This window comes from Microtus ochrogaster, chromosome 4 (assembly GCF_000317375.1).
Source record: "Microtus ochrogaster isolate Prairie Vole_2 chromosome 4, MicOch1.0, whole genome shotgun sequence".
NCBI classification, from domain to species: Eukaryota; Metazoa; Chordata; class Mammalia; order Rodentia; family Cricetidae; genus Microtus; species Microtus ochrogaster.
This window is the reverse complement of record NC_022011.1, coordinates 62,353,705-62,375,597: the sequence shown is the minus strand read 5'-3', so window position 1 is coordinate 62,375,597 and position 21,893 is coordinate 62,353,705. Positions and strand designations below refer to the sequence as shown.

General features: G+C 36.2%; 1 protein-coding gene across 4 annotated transcripts in view; it reads left to right on the top strand.

Moving 5' to 3' along the window:
- The first annotated feature begins 14,283 nt into the window (after positions 1–14,283).
- The window catches only part of Orc4 (origin recognition complex subunit 4), a 35,140-nt gene continuing 27,530 nt past the window's right edge, over positions 14,284–21,893 (top strand). For 2 of the 4 annotated variants that reach the window (XM_013346003.2, XM_013346001.2), the window contains exon 1: positions 15,169–15,305. In XM_013346003.2, coding sequence (XP_013201457.1) covers positions 15,174–15,305 — 132 coding nt within the window. In that variant the 5' untranslated portion in view covers positions 15,169–15,173. Of the gene's footprint in view, positions 14,471–15,168; positions 15,306–21,893 lie in introns of those variants that run through there. The other 2 variants (XM_013346002.2, XM_005346389.3) reach the window with 2 other exon arrangements.

The window sequence follows — 21,893 nt, the reverse complement described above, 5'->3', positions numbered from 1 at the left end:
AAAATGTTAATGAATATCTACAAGATACAAAAAGTTCATATGCTTTACAGTTAAATATCAAAATAAGAAAAGCATGACAAAATCATTTTCTTTATAAAAAATACAGTGCAGAAACTCATTGCCCACCCCCCCCCCAGACTATGTACTCCAGGATGTAGTGCAAAGAGCTAGCTCTCAGGTCAAGGGGTGTCTCTCAAAGCTCCAGTGCTTGCTGCTTAGTAATAAAAATGAAATGATGGCTTATTGTTGATACCAGTGAACACTGTGGCTAGAAGCGAGTGGAAGCACACGATAAATTTAGCATTTAGCTTTATGGATAAAGCCTGTGACCTTTTTTTCCCAGTGCTATAAGGATGCAGCAAAAGAATAGTATTTATTTTACTCTTTCATTCTTTAAAGAAAATTTGCCTATATTTATAAACAGAAAGAAATAAGAAATACTTCCTACTTGTTTCTTAGAACTTTTATTTTTTGCTACTTGTTAAAAGAATTAAATGTAATAACTTAAGTCAATAATAACCAAGCCACAATCTGTAGAACCATATAGAGTAAGGGACTGGGGGACAGGAAGACAGACAGATCTTGATAGGAAAGGGAAATACACTAGAAAGCTAAGAATGGGGGCTGGGCTGGGCTGGGAGGATCAAGTGAGGAAAGGGAAGGGAGGATGAAGGAGGGGCTATGGGGAGAGAGTTAAGTTAAGGGCCAATTTAGGGTTAATATGGAAACTAAATAAAGTAGAAGTTTCCTAAAGTAAATATATATATTGGTGATCTAAATGAAATCGTCAAATAATGGGATAACAGAGCACCAACTGGACATCTCTTGTCACAAAATGAAGCTGCAATTACTGGGATTGGTTACATATAATTGAGTTGCTGACCAAAGGGGTCCATCACAAGGGAACCACCAAACAACCCAGGCTGTTGCCAAAACTATAGGTTGCTCTCCACAAACTGACAGCAAGACTTTATTACAAAAGACAATAACTACACAAGTCGTTGAATATGAAGGAGTTGAGCTGGTAGCTACATAGAGCCTTCATCCCTACATTCTAGTGTCTTTGGTACAGGAAGGTATTCTGCATGCTACCAAAGAGAAATGCAAACACCAACAGAGCCATTAACCCTTGGCTCAACAATGGTGTCCTGCCTGCAAGATAGGAAAGTACAATGGTGGCCCAAAGTCTGTGAAGTAACCAACCAACTATGTGATTTTACTTAAGGCCCTCTTGATGAGATCGAACCCATTCTTAGCACTGCTTGGGTGACCGAAAATGAGAGAAAGATATATCAGAGAACTAGAGTAAAACCAAACGTTGTTCTCGAAAAACAAAATCAACTATAACTACAAAACAATGAAATCACCACCAACGACATTCCATTATGCTACACTCATAGATCACTGTCTTCCTCAGCCATCATCAGAGAAGATTCCTACTGCAGCAGATGGGAACAAATACCGATACCAACTGACAGACATTTTGCAGTGAGAAACTTTGAAACATTCAGTCATAAATGGGATATCTCCATCTTATAACTCTCTGCAGGGCCCAGAGAATTCTTTCCGGGAGGAGGCAGAAATAGTGTAAAGGCCAGAGATGATGGAAGACACGAAGAAAAAGGCCTAAAGTCAACATGAGTAAAGCGTGTACAGGGCCTGCACAGATCTGCACCAAATCCTCTGTGTATATTTTAGGGATTCCAGTTTAATGTTTTTATGGAATTCCTTAGTCTATTTTTTTGTGCCTTCTCTTGGACTCTTTTCCTTCTGTTTGTTTTGCCCAATTCTGATGTATCATTTCTTGTTTTATTTTAATTTAATTTTATTATTCTATAGAATCAGTTTTTGTTGTTGTTGGTTTTTTTTTTTTTTAAGAGACAGAAAGGGATCCAGGTGGGCAGGGAGTTAAAGAGAAACTGGGAGAAGAGAGCAGAAATCACAATCAGGATATACTAGGTAAGGAGTTAAAAAAAAAAATCTATTTTCAATAAAAGAAAATAGAGAAAAAAAAGTCAAGAAAAGAAAAGATTTTGGGATCATATTCATATATATTAAAGTATATTATTAAAAATAGAAGAATTATAATACCTATAAAATTCTTAGCACAGTACATGGCACACAGAGAAGTACTCAGTAGATTATTAACAATATATTAGAGATTTGAAATTTACACTGATAAACCTTAACATATGCTATAAACCCTATCTACCATTCTTTAATTATAACCATGAATTATTAACCTTTTTGATAAAGAAACCCTTGGGGGCAGGGGTACTACTCACTTATCACAGAACTAGTATCCTTAGGAATATGCTTTGCTAGAAAGATAATAAAGAGGTATAAAGCAGAAGGGACACAGTAATTCCTGAATAATGCCCAAATCAATATTTATTCCCATTTAGAAAGTACACCGGACCAGAGTTATTAAACTCAGTAAGTTTTCTTTTCAAGCATTCTAATAAGCTTTTCAAATAGAGGTGGTCTATTAACTCACTACTCCTCTAGGTACTGAAAATATATGTAAAGTATCCATGCTATGTATACTCTCTCTCTCTTAGAATGTTGTATTTATAAATAAGTAAATAAATAACTCTAAACATCAAGAAGCATAGCTTGGCTGGGAAGATGGCTCAGGGGATAAAGGTACTTGCCCTCAAGACTAAAGACGTGTTCAATCCTTGACTCACATGGTGGAAAGAACCAGCTGGCCCTGTTGTAGGTTATCTTCTGACTTCTCTGTGCACAACCGTGCAAATACACAAACACACAAATACAAACATATTAAACAAATAAATGTAATTTTTTTTTTTTTTTTTTTTTTTTTTTTTTTGGTTTTTCGAGACAGGGTTTCTCTGTGGCTTTGGAGCCTGTCCTGGAACTCGCTCTGTAGACCAGGCTGGTCTCGAACTCACAGAGATCCGCCTGCCTCTGCCTCCCGAGTGCTGGGATTAAAGGCGTGCGCCACCATCACCCGGCCAAATAAATGTAATTTTATAAGAAAGAAAGGAAAGGGAGGTGAAGGCAGGAGTGGGAGCGGAAGATGATCTCCTATATCTGAGAATCCCAGAATATTAAGATAAATTTATTTTACAAACTGTTCATCTTTAAAATTAGTTCATTGAGGTTGGGTGGTGGTGACACACACTTTTAATCCCAGCACTTGGAAGGCAGAAGCAGACAGATCTCAATGAGTTCGAGGCCAACCTGATATACAGAGTGAGTTCCAGGCAGACTGCAAAGCTACATAGAGAAACCCTATCTAAGAAAACCAAAAATTAAAAAAAAAAATTAAAAAAAGTAAAATAAAATTAGTGCATTGGAAGAATTTATCAACCCTTAAGTCAAATCAAGTATCCCAATGATTTAATGAATGCTTAAATATATTTTCACCCTTATACATCTTCATGATATTTTGATATTTTGCTGTTAACCACGGACTTAATACATTAATTTTATCATGTTCTTACATGTTTTATTGTATTCTGTTTCTCAAACCTCTAGTAATCAGACTGCTAACTATTTAATAAAAACATAAGGTAGTGTCCAAAGCTCAAATGGAATGAACACAATTCAATGATAACATTATATTAAAAAGGTAAAATAACATTCCTTCAATTTTATCTTTAAAAATCCTAATGCAAAGTAGATACACCAAATTATTCAAGGCTAACATCATGGAGTGAGACAAGGAGTGCAGCCTAGTCATTTACTACCATTTCTTACTGTATGTGTTCATATGAACAGAACAAAAATGCTAATATTTGTATTACCATTGTTGTGCAGCAGTATTTTTCTTAGCAGTACATGAAATAATTTGTGAAGCGTTTACATTCTAGTTAAAGATAAACCTGCATGGTTTATAATGGTTTTGTCTTCTCTCTGCTTTGATTTGCTCCATGTGTTACTATGCTCTTCACAAGTTGCCCCACACAACTATGTCCCATAACTTCATTTGTTATCATCTATCTCATACCTGAAATGGGCTTTTACTTCAGTATATCGATTAGGCATCACAATTAGGTCCTTCTCTTTTGAACTTAAAGACATATTAATTTAATTCCTTTTCTAAGTTCTGCCTAGTTATCTCTAGATAAGTATATTCTGTTCATAGCTTCCAATAAATTTGTATTAAAAGAGTCTTATGAGATCTGAAAGTAAGATCATGGCTGCATGGGAAAGTTTATTATTGGTTTAGAGTGAAATAAAGTCATCTTTAGTAACAGCTGACCTATAACTAATTGTGAGCTTTCCTCATTAAGAACAAAGACTATCTGTCTACATTCAGTTTTAACCCAAAGATTAAGGAAAGTATTGCTTTCAGTGTCTTGGCAGTTTTGCTTGTACCTAAGCCTCTAAAAGTCCTTGGGCTTTTCTTTTCAGGAAATGCTTCTCAATCGTGATTAAGGAAACTCAGAGAAATTACAACTAAACATTACCTCACAATTAGATGTCTCGTGTTTCCACTGAAACCTCTAATAGTAAACTTCATGCAACTTTCCATGACAAAAAGTTCTAATTTTACATTTATCGGCACAATTATTTGGTTAATAACCTTTTCCACCTCCTGGGTTTAGTTCTAGAAGACAGAGAAGCATGCAAATGGTCACTCACACATCTCAGTAAGCACACAATAGCTATCAACATATATTAGTTTAAGGAAGGTAATGGCAAGTCATTGGTAAAAAGGAAACAACAAACATCTAATTAATGAGAATCGAATTTTCAAATATAAATTACATCTCTTCTCATCTGGAAACAAGATACAGCATCTTGTTTGTCATAATAAATTTGTCTATTTTCAAAAGGGGAAAAAAATTCCTGGTGGTAAGGGCAGAATATCATAGTTTGTAACTGTAGGACTACTTCAAGATAAATCACATCAATCAAAATCCATAAATTAAATCGAGAAAACCTAAGCTAGACTTTTCTACTTTTAGCATCTATATGTAATATGTTTAATTTTATAGTCTACTATTCATAACTGCTCAAGGATTAACCAGGTTATGAATTTTAATAAACTGAACACAAAACCATGCTGTAATGTAGTAATGTTTTATTACGTGAACTACAGTGCTTCATTCCCAGCTCATATCCAGACACACTAGTTTCAGAAAACAGTGGCCCTTCTAGTCCTAACTGCACAGTTATTCATTTCCTTAATTTTTGTCCAAATAATTTTCTTCTATTTTTCTGCATATTTCCTTTCTGATTTATGTTCTGGGAAATAAAAAAGTAAAACCAGAAGTTTACAGGTATCATATTTCTAATCACATGGTTACTTTACTAGATTATTTTCAACTTTAGTCTTTGTGGTTCTGCCTGCAGGGTGGGTGTGGCAGTGCATGCCTTTGATCCCAGCACTTGTGAGATAGGGGTAGGCAGATGGGCAGAGCTCTATGAGTTCCATGCCAGTCTCATCCACATAGTAAGATCCTGACTACAAAAACAAACAAAATAATGACAACAAAATAATAATTAATAAGTAAGTTTGCCAATGTTCTCATCTCATTAGCTTTGTCCTAGCCTGAAATCACTTCCTTCTGTATCAACTCAATATTTTTCCTCTATATAAATCCACATTAACTTATCCTTCCCAAAAAGTATATGGTGATTAGCCTTACAGAATTCTGACACTTTCTTTTCTAAGCATATTTACATACTCATTTTGAATAATTTTACAAAAGTTCCAAGGTTGATTTTCCAAGGACATACTCAGTCACTTTAAAAGAAAAATCCTTATTCTTCAAAACCTTCTCCTTTATTTTTGTCCTCTATTAAAAAACAGTAGCTAAATACTAAAACTCTGTAGAAATGTCAAGTGACGTATGTGATCTACATTTCAGGGAACACACAATAATTTGTAGCACTGATGAAAATGTTTTACAATCGGTCTATGCATTCCTTCTATTTTAGACTAAAACTTCCTAAATGACATCCTTCATTATCACTTGGGGTAGACTAGAAGGATATCCAATAAATAAAATATTTCAACATACAGTTTCACTACAGAAGACAAGACTTCACTCTCTTACATAAGAAGAATAGATTGGTCTGACTGATTTTGTATCAGTCTATGATGACTTTAACAACATAAAATTTCCTCAAGGTACTCGGGGATCTATTCATGAAACTATTTGCTTAGGCCTGCAATTTTTATGGGTCCTTTTTTTCTTGTTACTTTAATATACAAATGTACATTTTCATTATAAATTTGATAATATAAATAAAAACATATTGAAATCAAACCTAAGTAATATTAAAATAGACAAATACAGAGTTCTTTAACTTAATCAGAATTCTAGACAGATGATTTCAATACACAAAAGATATAAGTTAGTAAATGTGTTCTAGGTCTGTTTATAGATAGATGGACGGATGGATGGGTGGATGGATGGCAGAGTCTATACTTTCATGAAATGTACAGTAGAAAATAAGCACTGTATTATCTGTACAAATACACATTCTTAAGCATAACAAGATAGTATATTTTTTAAAAAATGACAACATATTGTACATATTACTTGACTTACTTTTTTTTAACCTAGCTTATCTTAGAAATCTATCCATGTATTTAACCTACAAATCTATAAATTTTATATATTTTTCATTCTTATCTTCAGATATCACACTGTATTTCTTACTTACTATCTTATATTATTCCATAATAAAGAGACTGTTTCTTCATTTAAAAAGTGAGCCAAATGCATCTTTTAATTATACTATTTGACCATTTTACTAACAATTGATTCTATATAAATTTTCATCTTTCCTAAATGGTACATTTATATCTGCATGTATTTTGCTTTCAACAAAAACATTTTTACAATATATACAGAAAGTCAATGTATAAGAGAAGTAAAACAACGGTAGGAAAAAAGTAATAATTTAGCAAAAGTGCCTACTAAATTAAACTAGGTACACACACAAGTCAAGTCAATTTATGACTAGGTGATACAAAAATAGATGAACAGCTAAAGACATATTAAATTCATTATACCTTTATAACAAGAAAAACAACAACCTACTTAATACAGAACTGCAAGAGTAACGGCACAGAAAAGAATGTAGGATTGAGTTAAAATCTGTTATTTGCATGTAGACTTCCTACATATACAGAAAAACACAGGAATATGACTCCTAGTTTTCTATGGGGAAAGGCAGCATACTATTCTGTTCTTCCAACTAGAACTAGGATCCAAATCAATTGATAAGCAAATAAAAAAAATTAAAGAAAGAAGCTAAACTGGAACATTAGGAAAGCAAATAATAAAAAATGTTAGGTTTTAGTATCATCAAAAGAAATTGTTAAAGAAAAATAGAAAATACTATATATTATCTCTATAGGAAAGTTTGATTTTATACATCTATAAGAAGAATTAAATGCTAACACTTTCTATATTTAAAAAAAATATTCTTAGGAGTTGTAAAATTTAGCAAAGCCTGTGGTAACAAAATCACCATATACATTACCAGCAACCCTTCTAGCTGGCATGGGCGTGCTGCTACGTAGTGAACTAAACACTGTAGCTTTAATTGAAATTTGAATGTTATAAACAGTTAGATGTCTGGCTCTTCTGGCCAGCATTGTAATGCCATCAGCAGAACAGAGATGGGAAACATAAACAAACCTTTTAACTAGATTAGTTTCTAAAATGGCCAAGAAATCCTTTAGCACAAACTCCATTGTGATTAATGTGGAAAGAGGAAAATGGTTTTTGGAATAATGCTTTAAAAAAATTCTATCTGTACTAACATGCATGCTAAATATTTTGATATTTGATATTTATTAATGAAAGACTTTATAATTTCCAAATAAAGATCCCTTCCTTCTTTAAATGGCAGTTTCACTTTAGATAAGTATATCCCAAACAAAGAAGCGACGTAAAACAACAATACTTGTTTTCCTTGACTGTGGAGTACTTGTTTTGCTTACTACAGTAAGTAGTGCAGCCTCAACTATGGCTTTGAATCCTAATATTAAGAACGTATGGATTAAGTACAATAATGGCTAACATGTCTTTACTCATAGCAAACAAAAAACAATAACCATAGCAACAAGAAAATAAAGTTTAAGACTGGGTCTTAGGAAACATTTTCATATGTACTTCCAGGTTCTGACATACAGACATGCAGTGAAGAAGTGGGGTAGCAATCGGCACAAGACTTTAAGTTTTAACAGTAATACCAAACCAAAAAAATTTCCAGATTGATAAAACTTTTGATCTAACAAAGAATTTAGCAAAGAACCAATATACAAATACTTCACCCCTGCAAAGTTCACGGTTGATTACATAACTCATTTTATTCCTTTAAAGCAATATATTCTGCTAATTTGTTCAATTCTATGGAATTTAATGAAAAATTCTCTAAGAAAAGGCTTTACAGGCCAACTATGCTAGATGAAAATTTCATCATATCTAACTCTGAAAGAAGTATAAGCTTTATAGCTTCAACATCATTAGCATTTTTATTTCCATTTTGTCCACCTATATTAAAAAAAATATTAATGTGTGTTAGTCTATAAATATCTCACCTTTTTTCTCTATGAAGACATACTGAGCTATTCCAACATTAAAAGTATTATGTAATTCCTCAAACAGAAATGCTAAAGAGTTAGGATTCTTACTTTTCACTTACTTTTAGGTTATCTAAAAGAATTATTTTGGATCAGACTTATTCTTTTCCATTTTTTTTATTGTTCTCATATGTCAGAAATCATTTGTAATTATCTATTGTTACCTACAACAGAAAAACAGATTTTTTTAGCACTTCAAAATGTTCCCATGAACTGGCATACTGCTTATAGAATGAAACTCAAAGTGAGTATACAGTGTGAATATGCATTTAGTAAGACAGAACCTCCAGATTAACTCATTAAGAAAATAGTAAATTTTGACTTAACTCCCCTTTTTCTTAAAGAAAGCAAAAAAAAAAAAAACAACAACAACAAAAAAAACCAAATCTGGTTTACTGCACTAAAAATCATTTTAATTTGGTAGCTGCTTTTAAATAAAAACCCTGTTGTTTTGTGGCATTCCACTAATAAAATATTTGTATAAAAATTGTTAGAAGAAATACCTTGTTACATACTGTTAGATACTGTTGTAATCTCCAAGTTCATTTAGCAAAATGCTAAATGTAACTCCATGCCAGTTAAAGGAAGGTCAAACAAAGAATTCTGTCATGTTATGATTCTTTTTGTAACGGGAAAACTGACTACTTATGATTTAAGTTGCACACTGGATTGTATCCTATAAGAGACTTCGATTTGGTCTGGTTTTCCATCCATCCTGTACACTTTGAAAAATTTTTCATCATCCTACTTATAAAGCTATCGGAGCCATCATTTTACTAATTCTTTCCACAGTACAGATAGATAAAACTCTTTGTTATGATTGTATTGTGAACTAAGAAGTATCCTATGTCTAATGCAATACAGTGCTTAGTGCCGTCTAATGGTAAAAGATACTTGACTGGTAAACGATTTCCTCATTTGGAACATGACACAATAATACAAATGGAAAGACTGGGTAAAAATGATATATTCATGAAGGTGCTGCACACTTACAATAAGTCCTGAGTATTACTAAAACACAAACAATGAATGTGAAAGAGTTCTGAATTTACCACTTACAGTCAATTTACTTCTCATGGCATTAAACTAGTCAACAGACGCATCCACTCCTTACTTCAATTGCAAATCAACATTATTCTCAAACATACATGGCCAAAACTGAGAAGCGAATGTAGCTTTTTCTCTCCAAGGTACTGTTCAATTATGTATTAAAGCTATTAAAGAAACTGATACAGGATTCTTTGCTTTTTAAAGAACTCATCTACTGAGAAAATTCTGACTCATTTTATTAAAACTATAGAAGCAGTATCACATAAGCAGTATTAAACATTGCAACTGATTTAGAAATGAAAAAAAAATTTCATGAGGATCTTGAAGAAATACGCCTAGAATATACTAAAAATTCTAAAACTTAAAAAAAGTCAGTACTAAATTACTGGACTTCAATTATATTTTAAGAGTTGCTTAAAGTATGGTACAAAATATTTAAGCACTCAAAATGAAAATGTATACTTTTCTATAAACCATGAAAGATTATCAGCTGTCTGAGGTTTAACAGAAAAAATATATTGAAAGCAAAACATTAAATTTGGAGAAAATTGCTTTTTATTTGAAAACATTTAATGAACATTCTTAATAATCTTCAAATTAAAGAATTATATTTAGAATAAAAACTCAACAAAGTAGCCAAATAAATGACTTTCATAGTCTAAAGCTCATGAATTGTTTATGAATTGAAAATCTCAAAAGTACAATATTAAGTAGAAATTTTGTTATATTAGTCTATTCTAATAAAATACAGTAATAATCTTCTGGAACATTCATTTTCCCACCTAACAATATTATTATTATTAATATAAAATTTTAGTTATAAGAAAAATACTTGACCAATGCATCTGTGGGATACAATTAACTCTCTTAACATGGAATTTGCAGGCCTACCCTTGTTTTCAGATGCCTACCACAGGCCTAGGAGAAGAAGACATTCTACAGATGTTTAATTTCTAAGCACAATCTATTTTTCACAGACATTCAAAAATCCAACAAAGTTTGCAAAGACACGTAAGTGGATATAGGCTTTCTGGCTGACTTCATTGGGTCCCACTGATGACTAGGTGTAAATCTTCATATCCATAGAGAACTGGAAAGCTGATAATTGTCTGGGTAAGGACCAAAAAAACAAAGTCAGGGACACGTGTCACCTAAGTAAGGACTGCAACCGCTTTATAGAGCTGGTGAAGGTGGCCTACTCATCCCCACTTCCTATGGTATCATTCGCTCACTGAGATGAAACAGGGAACAGTGAACAAATACATGTTTAATCAAGTTTTTAAGTAATTGCTTACTCAAAATAAGCCACTTTTCTCAAATTCTATCCTGATGAGGATTAGAAGGAAATATCTTTTTAATTCTTATTATGAGTACTACATTTTTAACAGCATTTAATTTAACTGTTAATTAGAAAATGTGAGAGCCACAGCAAATATCAAGAAAAAATACTCTCAAGGAAAAAAAAAAAACTTTCATGGTAATGAGAATTATACCAGGAAGGAGGGGGGAAAGAGGAAAGGGAATTAATCTCACACTTCTTGAGTGGAAAAAAAAAAACAACTATATTTATTTTTAGAAATCATATGGATTATGTCAGCCAGTTGGCCCTACTATGTATCTACCATGTTTGCTATGAATGAGGTGCATACAAGGTCTAATCAGATGAAAAGTTTTGTCCTTACGTAGTTCATTAAGTCAAACTCATAAATAAACATTCATAATTCTAATTGATTTTGTAAATAAGGATTTTTCACTTCAAGAGTAAAAATTTATTTACTTAGCTGATTAACTGGGGGTGGGGGATGGGGACTAGCAGTAGAGAAAGCTAAATGATTCTGAAGAAATAATCCACAACCAGTGAAATTAGTGCCTCTCAAGAGGCAACACCAAATTACTGCTTTGTAGGTGGGCAAATCGTAGCTCTAAAGCTATGCACCTTAACACTCATAGGAAAGAACAGTCTAGACAGGCATGCTGGCTGCTTGCTTTTAATCCCAGGACTGAGGAGGCAGAGTCGGGTGGATCTCGCTAGACTGGTCTAGATAGAGCTGTCCAGATCACAAACTCTGTCTCGAGAAAAGCCTCTGTGTAAAACTTTGAACTGCTATACATGGAATTAGGCATGAAAGTTTTCATTTCTGACCAAAAACCCTTGGTCATAATCTTGGAATCTTGAGTAAATTCTTCAGGTCTTCTAAATATCACAGCTTGAAAAGTGACGAGTTATATAATGTGACCTCCAAGGTATTATTGACTTGAAAAATTATTCTCCTAAAATATCAACAGTACTTAACACTTAAAATATAAGCATTCTAAAAATATATAGAAGGTTTTCAAGCCATAAGTTATTATCTCCTTCACAGACAATACAGAGTGGTCTAACCATAGTAGGGATTAAGAACTAGGAGAACAGGAAGTGTTTCAAAGGAAAATACAAACAGCTGGGTATGGTAGCACACGCTTGTAATCCCACCACTCAAAAGGCTATATGCAGAAGACCCTGTCTCAAAACAGAGGAAACACAAACTAAACACAGGCATTATGTTCCAGCCTGTAAATTCCTACTCAGCTGCCCACTAGACAACTACTATCTCATTGTCTATACAAGGTGCATAATTAACATAGGTGCCTTTAATAAGTTCTCCTTCCTATCCATTGTATTATGACTGCTAAGTGTGTAAAAAGACAGAAAAGCTTAGGAGTATTAGTATTAACAATATTACTAATATTTATGATGGAAGACAAAATTGAAACTAGCACAGATTTCTGCTCAAGTGCAGCAATCACATCTCAGAGAAAGGCTAAAAAAAGGTGTTCAAATTTATAACAGAAATGAAAGAAAAAGGACCATACTGTATACTGCTACACAGTTCCTCGCCGGTGTGTAAATGTCTATTTTACACACAGTTGGTAATTAAAATTTTACTGCACAAGTTTCTACAGATGTACTGACTTTCAGTCACTAAAATATGAGTATAAAATGGTTTGGTTTTACTATTAAGAAAACAAAATAAAGCAAACAAAAAGGATCATCACATTGTAAGACTATATCAAAGATACTATGTCAAATATCATTATAGATTTCTATTTCTTCCATCCTTCTTGCTGATCAAATTGCTATTCTCCTATTGTTGACATAAATTATAGAATCAGAGAAACCAAAGCAGTTTTTAAAAACGGAGAGAGAAGCACAGAGAGAGAATAGGGAGATGAATGTGTGCATCCATCTTCAAAAAAGGGGAAAGAAATCCATAAATGAAACAAAATACCACTTCCCAATGTAAGATGCAGCTATGAGGCCTACAACAGAAATATATTTTTAGTATTTATGAAATAAAACATAGCACTATTTTTGAAATATAAATGATATATAAATATAAATAAAATAGAGCACTATAGAATGAAACCACTAAGACCATGCCACACAGAATGCAGAATTTTTATCAAAACTGTTATTCTATAAGTCTAAATCCAGATTTACCTTCCGATTTGTATCTAACTATAACATACTAGCTACAACTTGATGATTTTTTTTAGCTTATGAAAGTGAATTTTAAAAATTTATTTTCTTTCACATGTTGTGAACAATTTGGTCACTACATCTGGATGAAAAACGCGTCTCAATTTACAACAGTAAATAAATAATTCAGTTAAAACTGAAAGTGGTACCAACCCAGCAAAATATTGATGGGAGGTTTGGCCTTCTATGCAGCAAGAACAACATAAAGTTTTCAATGGGGATGACTTGTTCAGACAAGTTACAAAGATTAGAGTTTAAAAAAAACCACTTAGTTATGAAATAGCTAATATTCTCATGTAATGGAAAATAAATACCAGAAACGTATGTGGGCAAAGATATTACCAGTGGCATTTAAACTTCAAGCATTTTAAGCTTTGAACTTTATATAGTCCAACATGAAACAAATATTTTACAAGAAAATACAAGTGTAAAACCCAACCAAAGGCCTCATAAACTAAAATTTGAAATTTGCTATGCAATTCAGACAAAATTAAAAAAAATGGAGAAACTAAACACTTAACATAAACACCAGTCAAGTCTTCCAACCCTAAAGTCAATAACCAAGCCACAGACAGAAGCAAAAAGAGAAACACTCAGGTCTATAACTGCATAAGCAGTTCCAACACAATTCACATCCCGACATTTTCCCACTCAGAAACAAATGCAGGCAGCTTTTCCTGGGGAGAGAGAAGAAAGCTCTCGAAACGTAATTTTTTAAGTGACATCTAGAAAGTATGCCTCTTTCTGTCTCTTTCCCTGGCGCCTTATTGGAGGAAGGAGGGGGTTGTTTTTGTAGTCTCCCCCACTGAAGCCAGGCACAATCAGATGGTAGCTGGAGAAACCACTTTTGACAACAGCAAAGGAAAATAAAAGTGTCCTCCCTTCCCTGACAGGGTGGACACCCCACCTCACACACCCCTCCTCACTCCAGCCCCTCCTTCACTCACCCCCCAGCACCACCCCCTCCTCACCCCGGAGCTCCACTGCGTATGAGGTTTGGTGCTCCAGCCGCCCGGAGTGAAAGTCAGAGCTAGAGGAAGGCAATGGAGCCCCCCCAGACGCACTTACCTTTCCTGCCCCCCACTTTTGAGTGCCTTCCCTGGAGCTGTGGAGGATGACACAAAGGGTAATAAAGGGGGGGAGTGGAGGAGGAGGAGGCAAAGGAGGAGGAGGAGAGCTGGGGAAGTGGCTGCTCCCAGTGTAGGGAGATGTCTCCAGCCAGGGCCAAGCAACAGCAGCAGCAGCAACAGCAGCAGCAGCAGCAGCAACAGCAGCAGCAGCAGCAGCAACAGCAGCAGCAGCAGCAGCAGCAACAGCAAAGGGTCTGTGTTGCTAAGAGGCTTTTGGTCTCTTTCTCTCCTCCTCTCACGGCCACAGAGAAGGAGGGTGGAAAGGGGCTCAGGGAGCAGGCGAGTAGAGGGGCTGAGGGGGTAGGAGTCGTGGCTGGGGGTTTTCTAAGAAGAAGAAACTCCTCTCCTCTCTCCGGCTCAATCCCCCACTCAGGGCTCGGAGCTGGAGGGTGGGGGAGGAACTCAGCCGCCTTCCCCCCACCCCCCTCAATTCAAGGTTGAAGTGGGGTAAAATGAGTGTCCTGTCCCTTTAAAAATAGAAATAAAAGGTGCCCCCCCTCTGCCACTGCCTCTCTCTTCATCATCAGCTGCTGCTGCTGCTGGGGTCTCTCTGCTTGGGGGGGAGGGGGGGCTCGGGTAGAAGAGACGGGAGGCACTCACTGCGCATGTCCCTTTCTGACGGGAGGCTGGTTGGTTGACGGCAGGAGGAGGGGGAGGGGAGGAAATGAGATGTTTTCCCAGAAGGCTCCAAGGCGCTGCCGACCCGGAAGACGTTGTAGCAGGGGGTAGAGGGGCGGGGGCGGGAAGAGGGAGGAAGTTGCTACTCTTTAACACCCCCAGCCGCCTCCTCCTTCCTTAGGGAAAGCAGAGGGACGGAAGTAGGCGGGGCCCGAAGGGGCGGAAGGTCACGTGACGAGCCGGGGCGGGGCCGGGGAGGCGGTGGGACGCGCAGCGCATGCTGGGAGTAGCTGAGGGCGCTTGGCAGCCGCAGGTGGAAAACGGAGCCGGGAAGGAGGTGACCGTCCTGGGTCCTCACTGTCGGCGGCGGCCGGCGTTGCCCCGGGGTAGGCAGGCTTCTCTGCGAGAGGTAAGGTGGGTCCCGAGGTAGGGTCGGGTTGGCTGTGGCCGCAGGCGGGCGGAAGGAACGAAGATGTCAGGCTGAGCGGGACTGGGAGAGAGGTAGGCTCGTGCAGGCCAGGCAGGCCCGGAGCCGACCGGCTGCTGCAGGCTCCCGGATCCCCGGCGCTGCTGAGGACGGAACCCCGAGCGGGGCAGACAGAGTGCTGCTGATCTGCTGAGACTCGGTGCAGAAGGCTCGAGGGGGAGGTACATGATTGGCCAGCGTGGAGAGGAAACGGGGGTCTCTGCAGGTGACCCCTCACTTCACCCTTGCTTCTGAGCCTGGGACCCTTCTGGAAGAGCCAATCCATCGGACGTGTGAATTTGGATTAACTTCTAGTTAGCCTTGCCCCCGGGGCCGCATCCTGCATCCCCTCCTTTTCTGTCGTCCTAGGGATTTTTGGAGAAGCAGTAGGCAAGGAACGGGCAGGGGAGGTTTGAGGGAAGGCTCCCTGCACGCTCTGCCGAAATGCTGCCACACAAAAGGCTGCAAGCTCTGAGGGAGAATGCCTGGGATTGTGTGGTTCCCTCATGCTGAGTTTTGTTCTTAAAGAAGAGACACCTCCAAATTTTCTTTACTTGTAGCGTAGAAGAGAAAGCTTTTTATCTGGGTGTTTTTTTTTAAATAGTGAATTAACGGTTTCTTTTCCACCTTCACATTCTTTACAATTAAAGTCGTTAGTTTTTCATTGCTTTTTATAAAGATACTTTAATGAGCGAAATCACTTAATAAGATTTTTTTTAAAGAATCGAAGATCCTCGAATTAATTATTAGTATCAATTTTAGTTCTGCTTAGTATGATTCACCCTCCAAGTTATTTTACAAATTTTATTTGGTGCAAGTTCATACCATGGACCCTATTCATGTATCCATTACCCTGTGCTTACCTTTTCTTTGTGTGAGGGAGGTAATTATGTCGGATGGGCCCAAAACTTCTTTATTAGAAAATCAATTTTTTTTTTTTTTTTTGGTTTTTTCGAGACAAAAGTTCCCAGCTGTCTACCTCTTGGAGACCAGGCTGGCCTCGAACTCACAGAGATCCTTCTATCTCAGTCTCCCTAGTGCTGGGATTAAAGGTGTGTGCCATCAACGCCTAGCTTTTTCAAGATTTATATATATTATGTGTAGAGTGCTCTGCCGCTAGGAATGGCTGCGCTTCAGAAAAGGCCACCAGACCTCATTCAGGTGTTGTGAGCTACCATGTGGTTTCTGGGAATTGAACTCAGGAACTCTGGAAGAGCAACCTGTGCTCTTAATCTCTGACACATCTCTCCAGCCCAATACAAGCTTTAAAAAAAAAAAAAGTCACAGTCTTGATGGATATTAGACTTGCGTTCGTTTTTAACTACTTATAAACGATCTAGTTTAGAATATTTATGAATATCTGCATAAATGTTTTCTTATGCACATAATTATCTATGTGATTTGTATAAGTCTGTCTTCAGTTTCACCAAATTTTAAAATGGATATGACATTTTATACTCCTGCCTCGGTGTGTGATAGACTCTGACTTGTGCCATCTCACCAACGATATTTTAATTTTGCCGATCTGATGAATCTAGTTTTATAATTTGTAATGCCTTGATTATAGTTCTGTACTGAAGATATTTCTTTTTCAGAAACTTACTGACTGGATTTATTCTTTCAAATTGTGGTTTTGTTTTTTGCTTTTTGTTTTTTTGAGAAAGTTTTGGCTGCCCTGGAGCCACTCTGTAGACCAGGCTACCTGAACTCACAGAGATCCGCCTGCCTCTGCCTCCTGCATACTGGGATTAAAGGTGTGCGCCACCACCACCTGACTCCAGAAATTGTTTTTTTTTTCTTTTTTATCATTTTTATAAGTTTTTTGTGTAGTTTTTTTTTTTTTTTTTTTTTTTTTTTTTTTTTAGTTTACTGTTTCCCGTAGGGATTTGTAGCATTGTGGCAGATAGCTAATCTGTTATTGGAGTATTACTTATCTTCTGGATAGTATGTTTAACAGTCTGAGTTTATATGTTGTTATTGTTCCTTAAACTTTATTTTTAGCTTTATCTCCAGGAAACAAGTTTTCTTCTTGTGCTATTCAGTACATTTGTCATCAACTTCATGTGGCTTTTGAGCACTTGAAATGTATGTAAATAGTACAAATGAGCAGGACTTGTTTTTATAGTGTTTATTAAGTACATTAGAAAATATTAAATTACTTGGAATTTACACTTACGTTGGACAGCAGTGTTCTCAACTTTGAATGTTGAGTTAGTTTCTTCATCTTTGCCACTTCTGATTACTGTACTGTCTTTCTGACCGTCCTATTGGTATCTTCTTCCTCTTACATCAGTATGTTCTCTAGAAGTTCCTTAATGCAGACAACCACCCACTTTTCTTACTCCTTTGCTTGTAAGCCCTTGTTCTGGTTCTGTTTTGAGGGGTTAAGGTTTCTTGCAGCTTTCTGATGGTTTTTCACCACTTTGAAGATAATATTCTGCTGGTTTGTTTGTTTAAGGGGGGGTGACTTCTGTTACTGTTTTCCAGCAATTAGCTCTCAATCTAATTCCAGGTACATTGAAAAAGTTGTTTTATTTTTTAAAAATATTTTGTTTGGAATGATTTTTCTGCCATTTTACTATGATGAGGGGAGGTGGAATTCTTTGTATGCTTTAGAGAGTCCTCGTGGTTTCTGGTATCAATATATCATTGTCGTAAAAACATAAATGACCTGTTTGTGATTACCTCCTGAAAATTGAAACCTTGACTTTCATTTTCATGTATTTATAGTTAATTTGTTGTCTTTTTAGTACAGGTTCTAAATTGATTGTGTTTCTGCTGACTTGCATTGTTTCATTATTTCTTGGGTATTTGTTCCAGCTGTGGCCTTTGGAAAATTACATGAATATGCTGTAGTATAATCTCTTTGTACCCTGTGAAGATGTGTCTTTACTAAGGAGCCTTCTGATTGGTTGAATAAAGAGCTGAATGGCCAATGACTTTATTCATACCAAGATCTTAGAATTTCCTGCTATATGTATAACATTTATCAGGACTTAAAATTATGCCATTTTCCTTTACCTTAATTACATTGCCCTTAATTTCTCAACTTAAGTTAGGCGATTGTCTGAGTATCTTTGGTGGGCAGTACGCTCTGATATTTTACCATAATCCAGCAGTATCAAATGAGTCAGCCTTTTTACCAGCCATATCTTTTGTATATGTCATCAGCATAGAAATGACTGGATATGTAACTTATCTCTGATTTACCTTTTTTAGATTTGGGCTTGTAGTTTCAGAGTGCTTTATTTCTTTCAAATGTCAGTGTGTGCAAGTGAGAGTGTTTTGGCCTCACAAGATGATCTGTCCAGCCTGCCTCTAACCATAACTTTAAACCTCATGTACACTGTTTGTTGTTTTATTAAGTGATAGAAGTTCCTGATTTTTCTGAGTGTGTGGGAAGGATACGTTGACAGGTAGCATTTGCTTAGGACTGGACAACTGATACATAGAAATTACAGAGACATTGACAGCTATCCCAAAATAAGATATCAGTGAGAGTATGTTTTTCTAGTTTTCAGTTTCCCTTTTAGCATTCTTAACTACATATATCATTAAAAATAAGAAATTAATTTGCATTGTTTTGTATATGTAAACAGATTGTATATTGTATATCACCTTTTTTCTCGTGCTTCCAAGATTCAACTTCATTGATATTTTAAACTGTCATATTTCCATTACTAATGTCTCCTATATCACATGTAATGAAGACATGTAAGTGGTTGGAATATTTGTATTAAAAGGCTAAATCTACATCAGCTTTAATAGTGATTCCTAAAATTGAAAAACAATGTCATTTAGAGCTGTATAATTGCATACCAGAAAAATTAGTCAAAGTAACTGAACTGTTCTGAGACAGTAAATACAGACTATGACAACTATCTTACCCAACACCGTAATTGTCCAATACTAAGAAAAGTGCCAAGTAAAGTCTCCCTGTAACAAAGAGTTGTGAGACAGTTTTAAATATAAACCATGAAAAAGTACATCATCTTTTGTTTGTCTATTTTGTGTTTTGTTGGTTTTGAGACAAGATAGACAAGATATCCCTATGTAGCCCTAGGCTGTTGTAGCACTCCCTGTGTTACCTAGACTAGCTTTGAATTTACCATGATTCACTTGACCCAGATTTTAAAATACAGAATTAGAGCCTGGACTGCCATAAGAAGTGGTCATTTTTACTCTTGAAATCATTACCTTAGACAGGAAATAAACTGCTTAAAAATATTTTCTAGTCTTAATATTTTGTCTTCTTGTACATAGTGGCAAATTTGGTTTCTCTGAATTAAACTAATGTGTAAGGTAAGTTAAACATGCAATTTTAAACAGGAGTAAGTTCCTACACCCCTGCTTGTCGACCCTGTCCAGCACTCTCTACTATTGACCTAGTTTCTAGTATGAACTCCTGCCTTAGTTTGTTATATTAGTTACAGTTAATGAGCCAATGTTAAAACATCAATGCAAGTCCAAAGGTGACAAAAAAAAAAGGTAAAAATACAACTTTGGAGAAGGGACAACATCTTCAACAAATGATGCTGGACAAACTTGATGGCTGAATATAAAAGAGTGCAAATCGATCCACATTTATCAGCATGCACAAAACTCCACTCCAGATGCATCAAAGACCCCCCCCCAGCATAAGACATGACAATCGTGGATCCGATAGAAGAAGAAAGAGTGAGTAAAGGTCTTAATTCATTGGCACAGGGAAAGATTTTCTGAACAGGATACCAATAATATTAGCACAGGTGCTAATTAAGACCAACACATTATTTTTAAGTGTCCAATAGAACTTACATCATGGCAATAACCTACAGCAGTCTAATTTGATTTAGAACATGACTTTAACTTGTTTCATTCACTGAACATTTTTCTTCCTACTTCCACTATTACAGGTAGTTTTGTTGGGTACAGTAGTCTAGGTTGGCATCTGTAGTCTTTATAACTTGTCCAAGCCTCTTTTGGCTTTAAAAGTTTCATTTGAGAAATCAGCTAGTATTGTGGTATGTTTCCTTCATAGATAACTTGTTGTTGGTTCTTATTCTTGCCTTAGTATCCTCTCTGTTGTTTATTTAATGTTTTGACTATAATATGCCATAAGGACTTTTCTAGTTTTACTTGTTCTGTATGTTTCTTGCATCTTGTACTGTCTGGTTTTGTGTATCAACTTGACACAAGCTAGAGTCAACAGAAGAAGGAGCCTCTGATTGAAGAAATGACTCTGTGAGATCCAGCTGTAAGGCATTTTCTTTATTGATCAGTGGGAGAGGGCCCAGCCCAAGGTGGGTGGTGCCATCCCTGGGCTGCTGGTCCTGGGTTCTATAAGAAAGCAGACTAAGCAAGTCATGGGAAGCAAGCCAGTATGCAGCTCCCCTTCATGCCCTCTACATCAGAACCTGCCTCCAGGATCTTCCCTTGCTTAAATTCTTTTTTTATGTATATATTAAAGAAAATTTATTTACAGCATCTTGATAAGACAGTGTTGTCTTTTTATAATAATTAAGTAGGACTTCTGCCTACTACAGAATTCATTCAAAAACATCTCAGTAAGCATTCATGTGGAGTCACCCCAGTGTACAATGGTACCAGCTTGAAGAAAACATGCACTGAGTGGTTTTCAAAGCAGTTGAATCGTGAAACCCAATATGGACAAGTTCAACAGAACCACCATATACGGGCTGCCCATGCATGCTTCAGCTTTGCCAGGGCATTGATTTCATTTTCATTTTATTTCAACTGCTTTGCAAACCCTGCTTAAATATTGTCCTGACTTCCTTCAGTGATGAACAGCAATGCTGAAGTATAAACCTAATAAACCCTTTCCTCCCCAGCTTGCTTTTCGGGCATGGTGTTTCATCACAATAATAGAAACAATAACTAAAACACACTGTGTGTGTGTGTGTGTGTGTGTGTGTGTCTGTCTGTCTGTCTGTGTCTGTGTGTACATATATATGTATATATGTATGTATCTTTCCTTAATTTGGGGAAAGTTTCTTCTGTAAGCAGAGTTTCTCTGTGCAGCTGCTTCATAATAATCACATTGAGCCTTAATAATAATTATAAATGTTCAGCCAATAGCTCAGGCTTGTTACTAGCTAGCTCTTATAACTTAAGTCATTTCTATTGCTCTGTGTGGCTTTTACCTCTATCCAATTTGGTATATCCAACTTGTTATACATATAACTGACAACTCCTCCGATTCTGCCCTTCATTATCCCATCATTTTCAGTTTGACTTTCCCTCCTAACTTTATCCTGTTCCGCTATTGGCCTGTCAGCTTGTGTATTAAACCAGTCATACCAACATATATTCACACAGTGTACAGAAGGACTATTCCACAGTATTCTTCTATATATTTTTAAGTTCTGCTTTATTCCACTGGCTTTGGGTTCTTGTCTTCATCTATGTCTATAATTTAAGATTTGTTTTTTTCCTGGTGTTCCACAGTTCTTTCATTTTGTCATCTTTGCTTGCGTGGTCCAAGTCTTCTTCTACTTCAAGATCTGATAGTCTTTGTTTTTCTTGGTCAAT